This window comes from Desmodus rotundus, chromosome 6 (genome assembly GCF_022682495.2).
Source record: "Desmodus rotundus isolate HL8 chromosome 6, HLdesRot8A.1, whole genome shotgun sequence".
NCBI lineage: Eukaryota > Metazoa > Chordata > Mammalia > Chiroptera > Phyllostomidae > Desmodus > Desmodus rotundus.
Window position 1 is genome coordinate 68,057,849 of NC_071392.1, and position 21,942 is coordinate 68,079,790.

The window sequence follows — 21,942 nt, forward strand, 5'->3', positions numbered from 1 at the left end:
GCATTATTTTTTTTTATACAGACTAAATATTTACTAAAACCTTACTCTAACTTCCACAATATTTGCTAGTCCTTGACCACACAAAGGAAGTGTATTCCCTACAGGGTTGGGGTAGCCGCTGGAAGGAAGACATTTCCTCTTACAAGTGAATGGTATTCTTTTAACCTCCCAATTACACAGCCAGAGTTGCCAAGATTGTCATGCTGAGTGGATCAGAAGTCAAGTGATTTTCTAAAATATCTTTGTAAAAGAATTTCTCTCAATTACCTACTGGACATGTAATCACAGGTCATAAAAGCTAGCATTCAACAGACATTTGGTGTGGTGATCCACAAGGCCAATTAAAGCAATTAACCCAAAATAAAATTCATGACTGAAATTAAGATGGGAGGGGTGTTTTTGGTAACACAGTACATGGCTTAGCAAAATGGCTATTCTTTCTCTAACATAACTATTTCTTTTTCACTAAGCTTTAGAACTACTTACATGGCAGTGGTTGCCACCACATGTAGGCTTTCCATGAGAAAGATGTCTCGTTTTCCTTGGCTGCACAGTACAGTATTTTTGGTTAATTTATACATCTCCTTTATGAAAGACATAATGTGCCCCAATACCATTGTTAAATGCTGAACGCATGACATAGGTGAAACTGGTGACTCTGATATAGTAACCAGTAAATATGATATATGCAATTATCATATATAATTACACTCAGTAGTTACATAAAGAGAAGGGGGAGTGAGCGAGGGAGAGAGGGAATGAGGGAGAGAGAAAGGGAGGGTGGAGAGATGGAGGGACAGATGGAAGGAGGAACGGAGGGAGGGAGGAGTTAAGGGAGAGAGGGAGAAAGGGAAAGGAAGGGAGAGGAAGGGAACCAAAAATGGCATTAAATGTCCCAGGAGACCAATGAGACTCAAGGACTTAAATTTCAACAATAAACCCTTTCTGGAAATGAGTAAATGTGTATTTAACTTACTTATTTCTGAATTTCGACCATCAATTCTAAGTCATTTCCAAATGTGCTTGTCACTTGCTGCTGTTATTATTGAGTCTGCCCTGAAATCTTGGCTGAGCAGCACAGCTTTGAAGTTAAAATTTTCTACCTTCCAACTTCAATGTGTAGTATTGTCTCAGTATTTTGGGTGAAGTAAATATTATACTGTCAACAAAAACTAAAATTTGTCTATTTTTCCCATCACTTGTAAAAGTGATCTTTGTACAGATTATTATTTTAAGCTTGAATCAGCACACAAGAAGAATAAATTCATGGGGGAAAAGAAAAGGAGTGGAGTTGAAGCCAGACAATATTTTAATGCTATTTTGAGAGCTTCAGACGTCTCAGTGTTCCTTTCAATGCTGTGGGGGAAAGGGCACCTTGACACAACAACTTTGGAGAAAGATTTGTAAAACCTATCAAACAAGATACACACATACATTTCAGCCCAGGAATAATTCTGCTGCTGGCAATTTGTCTTGCAGATACTCGTTGTGATGTTCAAAACAGATAGCACTCTTTATAGTAGCAAAGATGCTTTAAAATGTTAATTATAGTTCATACAGTGGTATTTTATACATCCATAAACACATGAGATGGATGTATACATGTAGATATGGAAGGACTTCCAAGCTGTGTTAAATGAAAATAGCTGAGAGTAAAAGTGTGAAGCGTATTCTCCCGAGTAAAATATCTGTGTATATACATATGAATGCACATACACTTGCTTTTATATGCCTAGAGAAGTTCTCACAAGATTCTCCAGAAATATTGTTGGTGGTTGTCTCTGAAGCATAGGAGTAGGCAGCTCCAGAGACACTGGCTTGTTTTTTCATTCACATTTGCAGTTTAAAACTTTTGTGACATGTGTATATTCATTTTCAATTTTCAAAAATTTAAATAATTTTTAAATTGTTATTTTTTAAAAACACATTCTAGAGCTAGATACTAAAGATGGTATTTTGGGGAGTTGTGTAGGAAAGCGGGGAAAGGAGTCTTCAAAGGACAATTTTACAAAAAAAAGCTCTTATCCAAGATATCCCAACTGCTTCCTTGCGCATACATGCTAGATACATGTCACATAAACAGAACGGTCACCAAACCAGTGCTCCCCCGAAGTGAACACCAGACTCCATGACAGCCTGGAGCAGATAGACGACCGCAGTTCTGAAGAAGGGCGGAGTACCAGACATCTGGCTAAGCAGTCAGCTTGCTCACCGGCATCACTCTGGTGATCTCTCTGTCAAAGCAAACAATTCAACTGACTGCCCAAAACCCTCCACATTGAAAGACATTCTCTACACTTAAATGCTTTAAAAATTAAAAATAATGTTATGAATCTCTCCAGAGTGGAGCACTGTGTTCATGTCAACAAATTTAAGAGTGAAATAGAAATCAGATGAGCATGATTTTGTGTGGCCCTGTGCTGGTAAGAGGTGAATAAATTTAGGGATTGTTTTAGGAGTCCCTATTGTGCAGCATGGGGCCTACACCGGCCAATTTAGCAAATTGACTGCAAAAAAACCCCAGAAGTTTATATTTGAGGGCCAAGATGCAACAAAATAGTTTGTTTCTTTGTTTGGTTTTGGGGGGGTTGGGTTGGAGGGAGGAAGAAAGAAAGAAAGGCAATTGGTTTCTGGATCTTAATTACTAATTTTTAAAAGGACATTAATTTAAATGAAAAAGAGTTGGCAGCTGATTTGCTGGATTTTTATTTCATTAAATTACTCAGATTGGGACAAGTGAAAACATAAGTAAAGTAATATAGCTATTTTTCTTTTCACATAATTGACAAAAACAATAACAAAATAACTTGATCTTACTGTAAAGACTTAATTACAATCCTTCAAATGAATAACCCAGCTCCAAAGTAGTTAATTAATCTTACCAATATGTTAACTAAAATAAAACACTCATTACCAGACCGCTTCCTTGCCAGGTGCTGGACCTTCCCCAGGAAGGTCTGGGACCTTTCTCATGCAGATGACCTCCAGATTCTTGATTTGTGCAGGGAAAAAATTCAACATACCAGTGCAGGTGAAAGTGAGAGTAAGTTTATTAGAGCTTGGGACAGTGAGGCAAAGGAAGGGCCCCTGCAGACAGGATCAAGGATCCGAGTCAGCTGCTGCTGCGCATTGTTCTGGTGGGAGCAGGCCCCCGTGGGACCCTTAGAGCTTAGGACAGAAGAAGCAAAGTACATGCCTGAGAAAAGGAGGGGTGGGCATGCTCAAAGAAGAGACCCCTGGTGTCCTCTGTCCTGAGGGTTTTATCTATGTCCTACAGGCAGGAATTTTAGGGGAGCTCCCAGGGGAGGACCTCTACAGAATATTCATTAGATTTCTGGGTATGTCATTTAGTGTGCTGATGGATTAAAATGAGCATATAATAGAGTCTGGGGTCATTTGCTAGTTAGTTTTACCTTTATCTTGGATTAGTTGGGCTCTAATTGGTTTTTGTTATCTACCTCCCTGACTACAGTGATTTAAAACATCTATTCTGAGGCATCTTCAGTTAGGGAGGGTAGGGCTTTATGATTTATTAGCCGGCTGTTAATTGCTCAGCCTTTCCAGCAGTTTATTCAGCCATTTGTCTGTCTGTTCAGCCATTTGTCTCAGTTTCCTCATGCTACTTGTCAGGGAATCGTCCTAGTTTCTTACTAACCTGCTTCAATATGATGAAAACGTAATTGTCAATTGTTACAAAAGATGGCATATTTTTAAACATATGTATGCTGACATCGGGATTATACTAGATTATAAGCACTGTTGTAAGAAAACAGTTCATAGGCATTAACAGGACATTTATTTTTCTTCTCCTATAGAAAGCCAGACTCGCCAGGATCCGGGCAGCGAAAAGCGGAAGTGCAAACGCTTACATGCAGAGCAAACGGAATGGCTTACTCAGTAATCAACTGCAGGTACAGTCAAGCACCTTACTCTTTTAATTCTCAGTTTGTCGATGTGACATTGATTGATTTCTACTTAACCATATACTTGTATTGTGGGTAATTATGAAAATGGCTACTAAAACAACAAAAGGGTCATTTTTTAATAACCTCTTCCCTGTAAAGTCTTATTGGAGGTAGGAGGTTAGAAACTGGGCTATGAAACATTGCCAGTGAATCAGGGTTCTCATTCGTGACTGGGAAGATTTTTACACACTCCCATGTAAACGTGGTGTGATATTGTGATTTCTAACAAGACATATATATTTGGTCTTCTTCCTGTGTCTGGCACTGAGCTCCTAAGTCCCTGGCATTTCCTAAGAGAAGAAAGCTGAAAAAGATGTCTTTTGTTATGTTAATAAGTGGCTTTTGGACCTCACCTAAGGTCAGGGGCTGGCTGCCTGGGGAGCCAACTAAGTGATTGGAACTTTCAGTCCCATCCCCCATCCTCCTGGGAAGGGAGAGGGGTAAGAGACTGAGTTCTGTCAACAATAGCCAATGATTTATTTAATCAGTCATACCCAGGTAATGAAGCCGCCATAAAAACTCAAAAGGAGGGAGATTGGAGAGCTTCCTAGTTAGTGAACCCGTGGAGATTTGAGGGAGAGACTCAAAGAGCAGGGAAGCCTCTTACCCCTTCCCACATATCTCGACTTCTGCATCTCTTCTATTTGGCTGTACCTGAGTTATATTATATACTTTTCTAATATACCATTAATCTAGTAAGTAAAATTTTTCTTTGAGTCCTGTGAGCCATTCAAGCAAATTAATCAAACTCAAGGAGGAGATTGTGGGAATCTCTGACTTACAGCCAGTTGGCATCTAAAAGTTCAAGGAGGGATCATTAGAACCTCCAGTCTATAGCCATGTGGTCAGAAGCACAGGTAATAATTTAAGACTGAAACTAGAATCTGAAGTATGAATGAGGGGGACAGTCTTGCGGGATTGAGCCCTCAACCTGTGTAATATGCTGTCTCCAGGTAGGTAGTGCCCAAATTAAGTCAAATTATAGGGCACCCTCTAGTGTCCAGAGCATTGCATTGCTTAAGGGTGTCAGGGTAAACTAAACCCCTGCCACTTTGGAGTTGGATTTAGAACCCTTTCTAATGGGAACGGTAAAAAATGCTCAATGACTCAAATACCTACTTATTTCTTACTTCAAAATTACTTACATTCCTTCAAGTTCATTTCAATGGGGGTAGGGAGTGACATGATGTCTCCTTTTACCTTGTAATGGAGAGGGAACACCATTTTGTGTTATAAAAGCACACGGTATGAAATACAATTTGAGAAACCACTTTTAGCTCAAAACTTTCCTTTAGTATTTAGGATTCCAGTCATCTTTACTTACAAAATAGCTTTTATTTTGGTGAGCATAATACCATTCTCAGGATTATCTAAGTGTTAGATTAAATTTTATTATCCAAAAATAATGGCAGTTAGGCTTTCAAGGGAGTTGGTAGTTGAATGAGTAGAAAAGATTTAAATTTTCTGTTTAGGGAGGCAAGTCTTAAAGACCAGACTGCTAATTTGACAAAAATGTGAATATTGATTATAAAACTTAAAATCAAGTGCTGGTTTGTCTCTTTTATAGCTAATTTTTTTAATGTTGCCATTTAATCTCAGAAAATAGTCAAGATCTCTGTGTATAGTTGAAGTTCCCTTTGTTTGCAAATAAAATAGAAAGCCCTTCTCCTTCTCTGTGTTCACAGTCCTCTGAGGATGAGCAGGCCTTTGTGAGCAAATCTAGCTCCAGCTTTGAAACCCAGCACCACCACCTGCTTCACTGCCTGGAAAAAACCACGGTAAGGAGCCTGCATGACTTCCCACCCTCATACTCACAAAAGCAATCTCATTCGCTTTTGTGAATATTCAATTCTTTTAGGCAGGTTTTCACTGTCTGCATTACTGGAAAATATACTAAATAAATAAATAAATAAATAAGTTCACAGTATTTGAAATTACTTCGAAAGACTATTGTAACATTTCAACTTGGAAGGTATTTTAGAGACATTATTTCAAATGGTTTCATCCTTTGTTGTTATCCTTAGTTGTTATTCTAGTCTAAAACACCAGTTTAATACAGATGGAAAGTTGTTTTCCAATAGCTGACCGCAAATCCTATAAAATATCATTTTACCCTGATTCTTAAAAATGCTCATTAAGCAGAAAAAAATAATGAAGTTTAAGTGTTCCTGACATCTGGATGAAGGGAATAACAATACCAACAATGAAAAATAGATAATGACTGAATGTAAAGCATTTCTTTTATTCAAAAACTGTATGTTCTCATAAGAAAAAATGGCACTTAATCAGTATCAAGCCCCTCTGGCTGAGGCCTGAGTGTGCATTTCTCCCTTTGTAGTCGCCCAGTTGGACCTCCTCTTTAGCAAAGTCACCCGTTCTCTACCTTGCTTGTCAAAAGATACCACAGAGCAGAACAAAACTTTCACCACATTTAGATCAAAACTTCTCACTCACTCAATAGAGATGCATGTTTGTATTCTCAATTTCAACATCCTGCCCATACATTTATTCATTTACTTTCATTTATTTATATAGGCATTCAACAAATATGTATTACTTGCCTACTATGCACCAAACAGTGACCCAAGATGTAGAGACGTCAGGAAGTCAGTTGTGGTTTCTGTCCGTATCAACCTCCATGTGTGGGACAAAACAGGGATATTACTGGGGAAGGACAGTGAGCAGCAAAGCAATAATGGGGCCACTGTGGAGCAGAACAAAGATGGTGGAGCCAGTGTCTACAGTATCAGGCAAATCTTTCTGGAGGGACCTCAGTTGAGACCCACAGGATGACTGAGAGGTAGACAGGCAACGAAATGAAGGGGATAAAAAGTGATGTAACCTGAGGAAGGCTAGAACTTGGTCTTGGTGGTGGTGACAACAAAAAAGAAAATGGCATCAGGTGTTAGACTAGTAGAGTAAGACTGGGCCTTCATTCAGTCCTTGAGTTCTGGCTAAGAAAGAATTCAGAGGCAAGACTCAAACCATAAGAGAAAGTTTATTTAGAAAGTCACACAAGTAGAAATGAGTGGCAGAAGAAATAGGTTCAGGAAACAGATTATAGAGGCAAACAAAAGGCCCTTGAAGCTTAGGAAAGAGGAAGGTAAAGGTAACATACCTGGTGGGAGAAGAGTAGGGGCCAGGAAAAGGCAGGGCTGGCAGGGGCTGGGTCCTCCATCCTAAGGGCTTTTAAGGGTGGAGATTTTAGAAGTCCCAAGGGAGGATCTCAATAGAATATTCATCCCCTTTCCAGGTATGTCCTTGCTAGGTGTGTCCTTTCAGAGTCAAGGTATCCACTAATTCATTGATGCTAGGGTAGGGAGTCATTAGTCAATGCAGCTGGTCCAGAGGCAGCTGGAGTGTTGCTTGTCTGATTTTGCTGCTTTCCTGTGCCTGGATCTGAAACACAGCTGAGTCCTAGATGAATTCATGCAGGTCAGAACCTCAATTTCCTCAATGGGGGCTTAATGCTAAGGACTACTCTCCTGCCCCATTGTTCATTCCCTGTCTAAGGGGGTTTAACCCACCTGACTAGCAATAAGCCAGGGGAGGAAAGGTCAGGGGACAGTCAGGACCCATGACCAGAAATCTGCTCAGAGAGGAAAGGTCACCTGAAGGTGAGGTCCTTGTTTTCCCAGTTTTGCTAGGCACCAGGGACTTTCCGACCTGGTGACCTTCTGTCTCTGGCCCCTCGTCCTTGCTGTGCTTATCTCCGCATAACTGCCTATCACAGTCTAAGAGGACTTGAAGGAATTTGAGGCTGGTCAGAAGGACAAACTGTAGCATAGCACAAGAGAAGACAGAAAAACAGTGCGTAGATAATGCTAGGTTTTCAGGCACATAAAAAGTATTGATCTTTATCTCAAATTACAAATTACTTGAGGGCTTTAAACAAGCCTGCAACTTACTAAAATAACTCTTTGAAATTTAAGTGATAACATTAATAATACAATGCATTTATGTCTATTTAGTCCTTTCATTTTATTTCCATTTCTTCACTATTTTACCATTTTGGCCTTTTTTAATCAAAAGTTATTTAATACTGATTGATATAGCTTAAGTTGAGCTACCTACAAAAATATATGGTAACCAGCCCCAGAACCATCTCTTCACTTCCAGTCACTGAGGAGATAAATTAGACTCTAGAATCTCATGCATTATAACTTGTATTATATATGTGAAATGTGCATTGCAAAAGGAAAAAAAACAGACTGAATCCTCAGTGACCTATATTTTTTCTATAAAATTTAATATTTATCATAAAATTCTGTCTTATCTGAACATATTTTTCTCTGGACTTTCAACTGTACGATGTTAAATTCGAAATGCTTGTCTCAGCAAAGAAATGACAAAATGAGTAACTAAAACAATCTATTTCCTATTAGCCAGTGAATTGCTTCAATTGTTTTGCTAATGTTTAGGATGAAAGATAGTTAAGTGGAATTCTGCATGTGGAAAGCCTCCCTTTATAAGACTATTCCCACCAACACAAAGAAAAAATAGTAATTGAAGTCATTTTTAATAGCTCAAACCAAAAATGTCTTCCCTTATGTGACTAAAGAAAAAGTCTTCCATGGACATCTTAGGAGGCAATTCTTTCATTAAATGTCTTAAAAGCAAATTTTGTACTGTGTTCCTCTAAGATGTACTATGTGAAATGATGTCCATCACTGTTTACTTCTTGGCTAGAAGAACTCTGAACTCAGGTAGAGATTCTGAGTACAGCCAGTGATGTATCACAAAGATAAGAAAGCCCTTCTAAGTCAAACATAAAGTGACACATTTTGCAGATGAATATATTGTACTTATTTAACTAATAGGTCATATTTTTCTCTCTACTGAGAAATTTATAGGAATATTTTTAAAAATTAAAAGTGTCTTGGGTACCTCATTTTCTGATTTAAAAATATTTTCAATACCATGTGAAAATATTTGCTTTTATATAGCAGACAATTTACCTTGGATTAAAATAGTCTCTTTGCCATATTTCAATGTGTTTAAAAATAAACATTAATGTGAATTTATACATTTGTGGATATTATCTATATTAATTTTCCAGTTTTTTTTTCTTTAGCTTATAACTTCCAGATTTGATGTTTAAATTAATGAATGACATTTCAAGATAAAGTTAGCCCACAAATAGATACTAAGTCAGTCTGCGTGTGGTCAATCTCAAGGTCTAATTAAAAAGATTTTATTTTCCCACAAATGCCAGTATGAGGTGGCTTTGATATGCTAATCTTTATAAAAAATGGTGTTAGTTACCCATTGGATAGTCTAAATGTACGTGGATGTTTTTGAGTTTTAAAACTAAAGCTATTCATTTTTTTAAAGTTAAAGCATGTTTCTGTCTGTCTTCACATTCTCTCACACCTGTGGAACAGAATCACGAGTTTGTGGATGAACAAGTCTTTGAAGAAAGCTGCATGGAGGTTTCAACTGTGAACCGTCCGTCAAGTCACAGCCCCTCTCTCTCTTCACAACAAGGAGTCACCAGCACTTGCTGTTCACGAAGACACAAAAAAACTTTCCGCATCCCCAATGCCAATGTATCAGGAAGCCACCGAGGCAGTGTGCAAGAACTCAGTACGATTCAGATCAGATGTGTGGAGAGAAACCCGCTATCTAACAGGTAGATCAATCTGTGTGGACACACACCCGTGCTGGTTCCCAGAGTATATTTCCACCTGCAGTTTTGTTGCTATGTTTGTGGCATCTAAATTCTAGTTCCTAAAGTTTAGCATGAGACAAAAGTTAGACCGTAACAAACAGGGAAATGGATCTACTGTAATACTCATTATGAGTCAAAAGAGTAGTTGTAGCAATATTAAAAGAGCAGAGAGAAGATAAGGCAGTCGGGTGACCACAAATGTAGTTCTTCCTCTTCAATTCCACAGCTGTTCCTTACCTGAACTGTCACCTCTATACCCAGAAGCCCTTTAGGGAGACACAAATAGCCTGAAATGATAGTCACTGCTAAAAGAGACAAATTAAACTGACATTGATGTGATTAAAAAGTATTCAGTGGCATAAATAAATCAACACCGTCAATGTGACTGAAAAATACAACTGTGCCTACACAGTTTTGAATCAATGTATAATTTTGATCAAAAAAGTATTTTAGCCACAATAAACATAGAAGTCAATCCAATTCAAAGAAAGATAAGTGAAATGCTAAAATTGTTTACCTCTAATTAACTTATGGACAATTTAAGTGAAATCTTTCCATTGCTGTTTTCCCTTTGTTTCCCTTTATTTTCTGGTTTTCTACAAGTCATTAAAAAGATCAATTTTGCCCCAAAATTTTTACTTCATTTTTCAAATTAAATAGGTTATGTTTTTAGATTAGCAATCATTAATTCAGGGTTATTTCTTTGTGGAAAACCTGAATGAGATTCTGAATTCAGGCCATGTTGACTTGTATAAATCAGATACCTCTGGGACCAGAATATTAAATTCTGGAGTAAATAAGGATTTCTGTCTAAGAGATATTTTATCACTCCAAAGTAGAAAATGGAGAAGTGTTTAGAAAGAAAATCTTAGAACATTATATTTAAATTAAGTTTTCCATGAAAATAAAAGTTTGAGGTTCCTATGTATATCCTCCTTTCTCCTTTTCTCCTTTCCCCCTCCCCACTGAGACTCTAAAACTCATGCAAGAATACCACTTGGGAAAGACTTTAAGTATTAGTAATGGCTGACTTTGGGGGATTCTTAACATTTGGGCATCACGATAGTGAGAGTTTTAAGGGCATCCTACATCCCAATGAGACAACATAGTAAAATGATTCGCTCCACTCTGTATATTAAAGTCTCGTGTTTCATTTTTTAAAGTCATTGAGATTGTTTTTAGACATTTAAAATGTTACTTATAAACATGAAAATATGTACACCTCACTTGTAGGAGGAAAAAATTTTAAGTAAACAACTTACTTTCTTAAATCTATTTTTTTCTTCATCAGCCGATCCAGTTTAAATGCCAAAATGGAAGAGTGTGTTAAACTAAACTGTGACCAACCTTATGTGACTACAGCAATAATAAGCATCCCAACACCTCCAGTAACCACTCCTGAAGGAGACGACAGGCCGGAATCTCCTGAGTACTCAGGGGGAAACATTGTCAGAGTGTCTGCTTTGTAAGACAATTGGAATCAGGTCTAGGAGAATTTGAGCCCTGGCTGTGGAAAGAATACCTATGTGGAAGAAAGAAGAAAAAAATAAACCATTTGCAGATGAAAACAGCAAAGCAAGAAGGTTGGTAGTGAAATAAAAACAAAGCTTCCAAACTAGAGGATGGAAATAAAACCACCAAATGGCATTTCTTTAGAGTTTGACCTGTTGTCCAGAGGAATGGTCTGTGGCCCTTTGGCTTTGTGAATGAGCACAATGAAATGCCGCCTACTGATGCTTCTTATGACCAGAACTCTTTTTTAATAAAATAAATCTTTGAACCTAATGTTCCAGTTGAATGCAAAACAAAAAAAATATGAAAAACATTTTGATAAAAATTTTTCCTGTTAAAACCATGAGCATTGGCTATGATGAAGATTATTGCATATTTAAAAAAAACTCATGCAACACATTTGTATTAACTGGAGGAAACCATCATAATGCATGCTAGAATTCTTTGGAGCAGTGATCTCAGTTTCCTTATGTTGTCTTCAGAATAGGCATGATAAACTATAATTGTAGAAAGGGGAATTTCTGTTCACCTACAACAAGCTGATTATTCATGTTCCATGGTGGGCTGTACAAATAAACTCCTTTTAGAACTGCAGCATTTCTCATGGGGATGCTCGATAATAAATCAAACATGGTCAGAGAGTTCAGTATTAATTATCATTTCACTTTGCACCTAGATACTGTTACAACTGCAATAAGTCATTGTACACCTGTTGTATCAGGAATCAGGATTTTTGTTGTTATACTTTCCAGATCTTCATAAATACAGTAAGAGCCACGTTCATAGAAAAACTTCTAGTGTGGCCAGGTTTTAGATAAAGTTTTAATTGAAAACTCTTGTGTCGTAAATGTTCTTCAGTAAAATTCTTTGGTCCACTGTGTTCCCGTGACTGTGCATTTCTTGTTCCTGTGTTTCTCCAGCACCTTCCTATTGGGTTTATCATCATCAACTGGACTAATGTTTTATAGTTCAAAAGACTTTCCTACTTTTGTATTCCCTAACAGATCATCCTGTAAGTAGATTGTCATCATCAATCCTCTTGTGAAAAATTAGGAAAAAAGGAGTGGACTCTAATGAATTATCTCTAACCTCTTTGCTGTCACAGGAAAGCCCAAGTACTGGATATACCACTGTATGTTCCACTAGAAGAGTGGGCTGGGCCTACTGTCACAGGATCAGTGATCCCAGAATCTCACTTGGTGTATTATTTATTTTGCTTTAGATCTCAAATAAGTTTTGAGAATCATTAATGTGAATCGAAATGCAGAGTTAAACGGAAGTGCTTTATGTAATAATATTTGATGAAAGCATGCCTTCTACACCACTGGAGAAGGCGGCACAAATTTATCTCAGAAAAGTTCCTGTATACTGCAAGGAGCTATTTTCTCCACTTAATCAGGAGGAGAGCGGTTTGATGATGCGAAGTTGACCTCTATGTACACTGAAGTGAAAAGTCTCTATGCTTTTTCACCTTTAAAATATATCAGCAGACATGTCTGCACGTGACCGTGTAAAAAAGTTTTATGTCAAATGAAAAGTTTTGTTCATTCCAAGCCACCAGTGTAAGGAATAAAGTTTGGCTTCCATACATGGGAAGAGTTAATAATTATCCCTCTACTGTAGAGATTTTTAAATGCTTATCATAATTTATCATAAAAAGGAATTAATCCACCTATTTTCAAGTGAAGCCAGAATTCTTGCTTCCCATTTCTAGAATAGCTTCTAGAACAATACCATGCACACAGTAGATTTGAATAAACATTTGATGAGGGAAAGTAAGATAAACTCTCTCTCTTGGGAAGAACTGGCTTTATTTCTAGTATGTCTTTTAAAAAGTTACTAACCTTCCTGGAGTGTGAATATTAACAATTATATTAACACCTGCCTCATGTCACTTTATGCTTCTAGAGCAAATATATAGTGAAACTTCTTTGATGGCATTTGTTGAAGAACTTTTTAAAACGTAGACTAAAGGAACCCCAATCAGGAATACTTAGGTCTTTTGATTCCCAATGAGAAGAAGTTCTATTTTCATGTTCTGAATATTACATTCAAAAAATGCAGTTCAGTTAGGTTATTTTCACTGACAATTCTGCCTCCTTTTCAGTTTATCATTAATCCAAAACTATGACTTTGTTTAGACTTTTGGAGAAGAAAAAAACTTTTTGGTGTTTTAGGTGATTTTAAAATATACTGTGTTGGTGGTGAATGACTATTGATGACTGTGTTAAGTGCATCTGTATTGTAAGTGAACTGTAATTATTTCTGTGTACCATATGGAGTAACCAAGGTCATTGTTTTTGACAATTTTGTTTGAAATTCATATATCTTATTTTAAAGGATAGCATAATACCTGCATTATGCTGGAAAAAAATAGACTTTTGGAGAATACTTAAATAAAACATGTGCATGCTTGAACAGGATAACATGGTTGGCTGGTGCCCTTTTTTCTTAGACTTTCTTCCTTTCCAAAATCTAGGATGTGCCACACCACTAATAAATATCTGGGTGAACCGTAACACGCACGGACTGGAAGAACCCATCCATTGTAACACTTAAATCTAGTCTGCAGCAGCAGAGACTGTAGTTCTGCCAACAATGGGAAATTAAGCATAGACTTAAAGAGAAAAGTTAATATCATTTAAAGATAAAAGAGTGTCAATACTTTAAATAGTCAGTTTTGAAAATACCTTGGCAATTCCAACTCTATAGCTGCAAATTATGATGATTTAACTATATTGCAAGGTTTTATTGTTCATTAAAAAAGATGTAGTATGGTTAAAATGAGTTGTTTTTTACATAGGATACTTCCAAATACTATCTGCAGTGTGTGATCCACAGTTTATTAGCCTGTACCCTACACGCCACTTGCATCTTGCAGTGTAGACCAGAGAGAAGGCTGCTGTCTGAACTTTATACACTTCCTGACCACCTCCATGAGTTAAGCAAGAAGTTCTTACGTAATAACTTTGGTCAGAACTCAACAGATTCTTAGTCAAAGGCTCTTTTCTACCTAGGGAAATAGGCAGGGTGATTTATTTGTCTAGCTACATGTGTGTATTTATACTTTCACACACATACTCATAGATTTTTGTTCACTTTTTAAAATATGCATATCCTGATGGCTGACAGTTTCTGTTGAGTAGGGGACAAAAAGCAAGAAAATATTAAGAGATTATTAGAAGAATGAAACCATAAATCACTTAGTACAGAGAGCGATTTTAACTAGTGATAACTAGTGATGCTTTTCGTGGATGGTCTCTATTTTTTTCTTATTAATTATTTTTCTTTATGGGCCTTGATTCATTGAGATGTCAATCTTGCATTAAGAAGGTTCAACACAGCTCCCTATTCCTTCAATTTAGCTACAATGTGGGCTTGGAAATAACCTCCAGGGAGTTCATCAATGTCTGCCAGCACCATTGTTCAAATGAATGAAATATGGTTCCTGATACAAAATAAATGACTCCTCGGAGCTTCAAAGAAAGGCATCTCATTTTCCTAGGATGTTATTAGGCATTTATTTTATTACACAGGTACAAAAAGGGTTATTGCTCTGTACTGTGTAAAATTCATCAGAATTTTCAACACAATTGTGCAAACAGTCTATTTTTTTGAAAAATAAGTTTAAATTTCTATCTACTAAGTTGGTTGTATTTCGGGTGTAAAACATTCCCTAAAGAGGAAGATTTTTTACTTGTAAAGAAAATATTACTTTTTTTCAAATTATTACTTTTGAATAGCATATGTGCTTAAGATAATGATAAAATATATTATTGCAAAAAGTTTTTAGTGTAAATAATATTAGATCCACTCTTGTACATTCTAATCTTTTGATCTTTACTGCCTGCCTTACCTTTTCCTTTCTTTCTCTAAACTACTAAATAATTATTTTATTAGACAATTCTCCCTCTTTCCCGAATCATTTTTACCTCGGGGTTTTCTATGGAAATCCACTAGATGACTACACTGTACTCTACATATGACTCAAATTCTTGAGCATATAGGATGGCCAGACATTGCAATAGGTGCTAGAGAAATAGACATTAGGATTCCAGATCAAATCCTCCTGAAGCAGTTGTATAGGGGAAATAACTCGGAGGACCCTCTGCTTCACATGCTGTTCATAATCTTGCACTACAAGTGTTCTCCTTTCTGCCATATTGATGGTCATTTTGCTCCTGCAGTCTCCTGAAGACATCTCTTCCTCAGAGGCTGCATCAAGACAATGTTCTTAAAAGTACTTTCTCAAATCTTTCCATCACATCATTAAAATTTCCTTTCTGTAGTCCATGGTCCTCTTTCTGTTGGAGGAAGGGTTGCAGAAAAGAATACACATATTCCAACCTACCTGCTTGGAAAAAGATAAGAAAACAAGCCCACACAAAACAGAAAAGGAAGCAGAACTTCACATTCATGATTTGAGCCTGGTTAAAATATTAAAAAGCAAAACCCAAAACAAAAACACTAGCATTTTCCAAGTATCCACCATGCCCTTCCCCCCATAACTTCAGAGGACAGGAAGAAAGTGACTACCTAGTTTTGCAGGAGAACAACACACCTCAAATCACTTAATCTGATTAATCGCATTGAACTCTGGGAGAGAATGGGGCAGCGGAACAGTCAGTCTAGAGAGAAAGGTAAGTTTATAAACAGCACTCACCAAAACGTGGGCCTTACTGGTCTATGCCAGTTTCAAAGCCTGAGACTGACTGAAGAAGAGTACTGAAGGGTGAATGTTAAAGATGTGGAGAGAGATTTGGAGGAATACTAGAGGACAAGGCTGGGGGGTTGACCAGGGTTACAGGTGAATGTGAAGCATCCTTGGGCTTTTATTCTAGTTTACAATCTAGCATTTTTTAAATTTGATCAAGTTAATTTCTTTGTTAGAGCTACAAAGTGTCACACTGTAACCGAGCAAACCTAGCTTGTCCACCTGGCACCTTGATGCATGACCCACCAATTAGTGTTGAAGGAAACAGATTTTTACTTACAGATTCCAACCTCAGCGGGACTGAAAGCACTGCTGCCAGAGCCCTCTTGTCCCACGAGCAAGGGAGCACTTCCCTTGCTCCCCACCAGGCTATCAGCCAGAACCATGCACAGAAGTTCTCCATATCCTCATCTGTTCTTAAGTCAGCCATGCAAACAGATCTCCATCCTCTCTGAAATGTGCTCTTGTGGGTTTCAGCCTCCATCCTCTCACAGGAGCTCTCTCCTTCAGGGCCTGGGGCACGACGTTATTCTTGTTCTCCATGTAATGGTTCAGGGAAACATGTGCCATGTTACCCTGGATCATGGTGGAGTCCAGGGAGGCACATGTCCCAAGAGAGTGGCTTCTCGGAGAGCATCTCCCACGAATCCGTGCTTGGCTAGACAGGTCCCCACACAGCTCTAACAGCTCTCTCCTCACACCCTTTCCTCCTGCATGACTACTTCCTCTCTCTCTCTCAGCCCACATGGCTTATTCCTCACTGCACCAGGCTGCATGGTAGAATTCCTCCTTACTACCCCAGGCCACATGGCAAAATCCCACATCAGACCACATGACCTCTTTCCTTACTATCCCAGGCCACATGGCGGAATCCCCTTCTCTTTCTGCCTGCCCTTATTTTAAATGCCCAGCCTGGAACTTCCTAACTTCCTATGTGACTTCATAACGTTCCGCTCCTATGATGTGCTACTTGTTCCAGTTCCTCTGTATCTTTTACCTTCTTTCAGCTGCTATCTTTAGTCAAAGTAAGAGTCCCCTGTGACACAGGGGCATCTGCCTCCCCCGGCTATGTCACAAGTCACTATGCTCTTAAAGTCACATACACTTCTTACCCAAGGTGGCAGCACAGCTATTAACACAGCTAATGGCAACATTGTTATGCAAAGTGTCTTAAATGCTGAATCATCCCCTCCCCTCTTCCCCCAACTGAAGTTTGTGGGGAATATGCTCTGTTATTTTTGGGGACCCCTGCTCTACACCCTGTTACAACACCAAAAGTTTACTTAACTCACTCAGTTTTAATAGTGAAGCAGAGATAAATTTGTTCTGAGATCTCCCTGGTTCCCTGTACAACAGGACAAAACCCTGAAAGAACAGAATGAAGAACTAGCACAGTAATGGGAAAGAGAATTGGAAGAACCAAAGCATGCACCTTAACCTTAGACAGATGAATCCATTAAGTTTCCATATCAGAGGCACGGGATATAAAAATTTCAAAAGTAATATATGTCCTGTACACCACAATATTACATAGAAATTAATTAACCTGGTTTGTCAGCATCATTTTTATTACCAGCCAACCTGGCTAAAAAACCACTGTACAAACCACAGAAGTGAAATCTTAGTGCAGCCTTTCAATACAGAGTTTCTTTCTTCTACAGATTCACAATGAACACTAAATAATAGTGATTATAACAACTGATTATAACATGAAAAGATAACAGTGTTACTGAGCGAGGGCCCGCTGCCCAAACACATAGGAGCCAAAACTGTGATGTTAGCTTTTGAGAAAAGAAAGCTTTTTATTGCTGAGTCCACACACAGGAGACAGAAGGAGCCACCAAATCTTTCTGCCTGAACTGCGGTCTGGACAAGTTTTAAGTGTTAAGGAGAACAGGGTGGCATGTGGTAGACCTGTCAGAGCAAGTTTTAATTAGAGGGTTTGGAGCTTGGGCAATTATGGTAGAGAGTGGAGAGGTGAGAGAAAGCACAGAGGAATTCCAGTCCAGCAAGGTTTGATTGGTCAGTTCTGTATGTGTCCATATTTTCCTTCTACTTGCTGGATCTTTTACTGAAGGAACTTTCCCTTTGTAAAGTGGCCACATTTCTGTTACTTGAGTTCTGTGTCCTGGAGACTCTAGGTTCTGGGGTCAACATGGGGACAGGGGTAAAGTAAAATGTAAAATGAGGGTTATGTTAACCACCAAACTGCTGCAAGGGAGCAGAACCAGGGCGCTGTCTCAATGACAAAAACAGTGGCTGCTAACTCTGACTGGGTCCTGAGTGTGTGCCCAGGAACCATGCTAATCCCTCTCTGTGCATCAGTCCTTTAGGTACGTTTCTGCTGAGAAGACTTTAACACTGAAAAATAAAGGGCCTGAATTTTCCTAATTCAGATAATATACATTAAAAAATTTTTTTTAAATCCTCACCCAATGCTCCAACCAACTGAGCCACCATTTTTAAATTAAATCATGTATTTATTTCATGATGGAGTTCTGCTTTGTAGAAACACTGATACTATTTTTCCTTTTAGAGTAAACAGAAATGAAAGGAAGTGGGGGACGGGTTGGGAGGCTGGGTTATATTCATGCTCTGCTGGTTGTGACCCCATTATCAAGGACAATCGATTTTTCTTCCCATTTCCTTTGGTCTAAATTTCTTTATCTTGAAAAATATGCTGTTAATGTTATTTTTGATGGACTATCGGTGAATTAAAATAAAAATGAAAACCGACTGAAAAATATATTGCTGTCCTAATTGCCAAGGGTTTTTTCCAGCAGCTCTGCACCAGCACAGCATACACACTGAGTTAAGTTCCCGGTAACAGAATTATGTGTTAGAGCTTTCAGCCTCTCTCACGTGCTCCCACATTGGAGCAAGGCCTGCCAAACTGTACAAGTAGTCGATCAGGGCTGCAGTGATAGCCTCCAGCATCTAACCGGCCCCAAGTTCAAGTCCTGGAGGCTCATAATAACAGAAGAAAAATATTTTGGAATTAAGGTCAAAATCACAATTCCCACCCTTAATTATCTTTTGTATCTTCCTCAAATTATTGCAGGCAAAAATTGCGGAGCACAGCAATGAAGAGCTTATTGGTATTTAACAACACATGCAAATAAGGTGCAGGGAGATTCAGATGGGCAATGTAACTGCATAAGTCAGTATCCCGAATTAACATGATACAGTAAAAAAATCTTTGAGTTTTTATCCTCACAAAGAATTCCAAAATTTTCTGTAGGTTGTTGATATTTTTTATGTGCTCCTAATAAAATAGAAAGCTTCAATAAGGGTGTAAGCACAGACATTTGATTTACACAGAACTGTAGAACATTTAATGTACCTTTTAAAAGGATGCTTGGACTATAAACACTTGTCATAAAACTTCTTTGGGTTTTATCATTTGCTTGTTTTATGTTCCAAAATAGTACTGGCCTATTAATAATATCTTTTTACCTTCCCCCTCAATCTTTCCTTTCTTACTTCCCAAAAGGTAAATATGTTATTCATCATAATTATTAACATTGTGTCTAAAACTTTTACATCAAAATTAAACTGCAATTATGATTTAAAAGAAATTGATTGATTTTATAGATTTTAAATTTGAGTAATTTGTTTCAGAGATTGATTCAGATCCTAAAAAACCACTCATATGTGCACTTTTCTCTATATCTGTTATTCTTCAACAATAACAACAAAAACACAAACAAACAAACAAAAATGCTGAGAGAATCCCTGAGGGAAGCATACAGAAAGTGCTTCACTTGGCCAATAAATTATAGAATAACCCTGTTCTTTGTATTTTTTATTTTTTCTAATGTAGAGAAAAGAAAACTAAGATTTAGAAATAACTTGCAAAAAGCCACAAAAAAGTAAATATTTCAATGGAGAATTCAGCTAGTTTTTTCTTTCCTGAAAAATCTATGTGCTTTCCTGGGCTTTTCAGGCCAGTGAAAGAACTTGCCTATCATTAATAAAAGTTTATTATGCTTAAATATGCAAATAAGTAATAAAAGAAATGTGTCAAAAGTATAATATTATATATGGTTTTCCATTGTCAAATCCTATTGGATATGATGATAACATAATTATTTGCTTCAATGAGCTAAAGCTTCTTCAGATTGTCTTATAGAGGGTAAAAATTCTCATTTCTGTTTTTTTCCAAGTAGGGATATGCAGCAGGTAAATTCTAATATAAATATCACACTATGAATTGCAAAAGCGGCACATATATCATATCCAGCAGCTCCACCAAGTGTCTAAAACAGATGCTCAAGGCCGCTAACGAGAGACTGAGGGAGAAATGGAGCCACGCGTGACCGTGGGACATGGAACTATCTATACTTTGAAAGGCATAGAATCTGGAAGACTGAAGGAATCCAACGGCACATCAGTTTCCTTGGCTCGCGTATCTAGAATTCAGTTCATTGGCAAAGATTCTGAGAATTTAGTTTGATCACACTGTGTTTACTATTAGATATAGATTATACATTTTGTAGGATTATCTCAAATCCAGACATTTCCTGCATCACCTCTAGCCTCAAATTATTATCTAAACCTAAATTTAGACTGAATGCTAAAATGATTATAATAAACTGAAGTTAGGGGAATAAGAGTAAGGCCATAAGCCAAAAACTCAGGGCATAAATGCCTCATTTTATGTGACTCAGTTTATCTGATTCTGATAAATGCATTTCTATAATAATCCCAGACCAAAATCAAAGTTTAAATACAAACAAACTTTAAAATGACTATTGTTTAGTTTTATTCATTTGTACTTCCTTTTTTCATTTCTTGTTAGAGCAGAGAAAAATGTATTTGATGACTAAGAGCACAGCCTCAACAAATGGTTTTTCAAAATATAAGAGAAAACCAAACAAATAAATGAACTTAAGCATCTAGTACACTTTTCATAATATAAGCATGCAAAATAATATAAAAATTGCTATAAAATATTAGTTCTTAGGAAATTTCTTGTATATACATTTCTGTTTTAAAATTATAGATGATCATATAACTTTTTGAGTGGTTTTTATGAAATATCTTTTATGTCTCCGACAAAAGGGAGCATGTGGAAGGGTGGGAGTGAACACACACTGGGACAGACAGAATGTGGAGTCCATGTAGTTTACTACCTGATGTATTTTAATGAAATGTGGAAAGAAACTTGCTAGTAATCATTGTATCTTCTGGTATTTTTTTCTTTGTTGATTGTACAAATTATAATGTAGCTATGGCTATGCTTTTTAAATTAATCTTTCTGAAGAGAACTATCAAAAGTAGCATTCTCAGGATTACCAAAGAGCATTGTCTTTTTTCTAAACTTAAATGCATAAAGCGCCGAAACCTGCCTTAGCCGGTACAGGGAAGAAATATGATAGCAGTGATTTCGAAAGCACTCATGCATAAGAAACTCATTGCTTATTAACTTGCAAATATATTGGGAATCTGTGCATTTTAGATTACTTTTAAGTAAAGCAACCCATAGGCTTTATATTCTTAATTAATCATTTGTTGGAATCTTTAAGGTAATCATTTCTGGTAGTGGGGTTGTGAAAACCAAACTACTCTTCTATTTTATTACCATAAAAGTAAAAAGGACACTAAGAACTTCAAAGTCTTGTTTTTGAAATGTATCTATGAGCTTCTGCACTACTCTCCCCACTACTTTTCAGGTGGCTAGGTCACTTTCTCTGGGCCTTGTAATTTCTAAGGATCACAGCGATATACAAAAGCCCACACTCTCCAGTCCGTGTTAATTACTGTGTGCGACACCATGTGAGCATGGTTCTTGCACCATACCCTGGCTTTGACCAAAACAGTACTGCAAAGGAGCATAAGGACACTCAGGCTGCAGCGTAGCCATTCTATTAACTAGTTTTCTTTGTGAGCACATTTCATGTTCCAGGCACTGTGCTAGGTGCTGGGATGAAATGATACAAGACCTTGCTCTTGTTGATGTTGTAGGAGAGGAAACGTTCCCTCTACCCTTCTGGGCTCTCAGCTGACACTCTCTATAGCAAAGAACAAATTAACAAGAGGAAAACAAGTTTGTTAATGTGTATACCTCATGTATACAG

The 21,942-nt window shown here is 37.5% G+C and overlaps 1 protein-coding gene across 1 annotated transcript in view; it reads left to right on the forward strand.

Annotated features, from left to right (window-relative positions):
- The window catches only part of KCND2 (potassium voltage-gated channel subfamily D member 2), a 530,951-nt gene extending 517,421 nt beyond the window's left edge, over positions 1-13,530 (forward strand). The window contains exons 4-7 of the mRNA XM_024555098.3: positions 3,816-3,911; positions 5,651-5,743; positions 9,350-9,597; positions 10,928-13,530. Coding sequence (XP_024410866.1) covers positions 3,816-3,911; positions 5,651-5,743; positions 9,350-9,597; positions 10,928-11,105 — 615 coding nt within the window. The 3' untranslated portion in view covers positions 11,106-13,530. The remainder of the gene's footprint in view (positions 1-3,815; positions 3,912-5,650; positions 5,744-9,349; positions 9,598-10,927) is intronic.
- Positions 13,531-21,942: the final 8,412 nt, after the last annotated feature.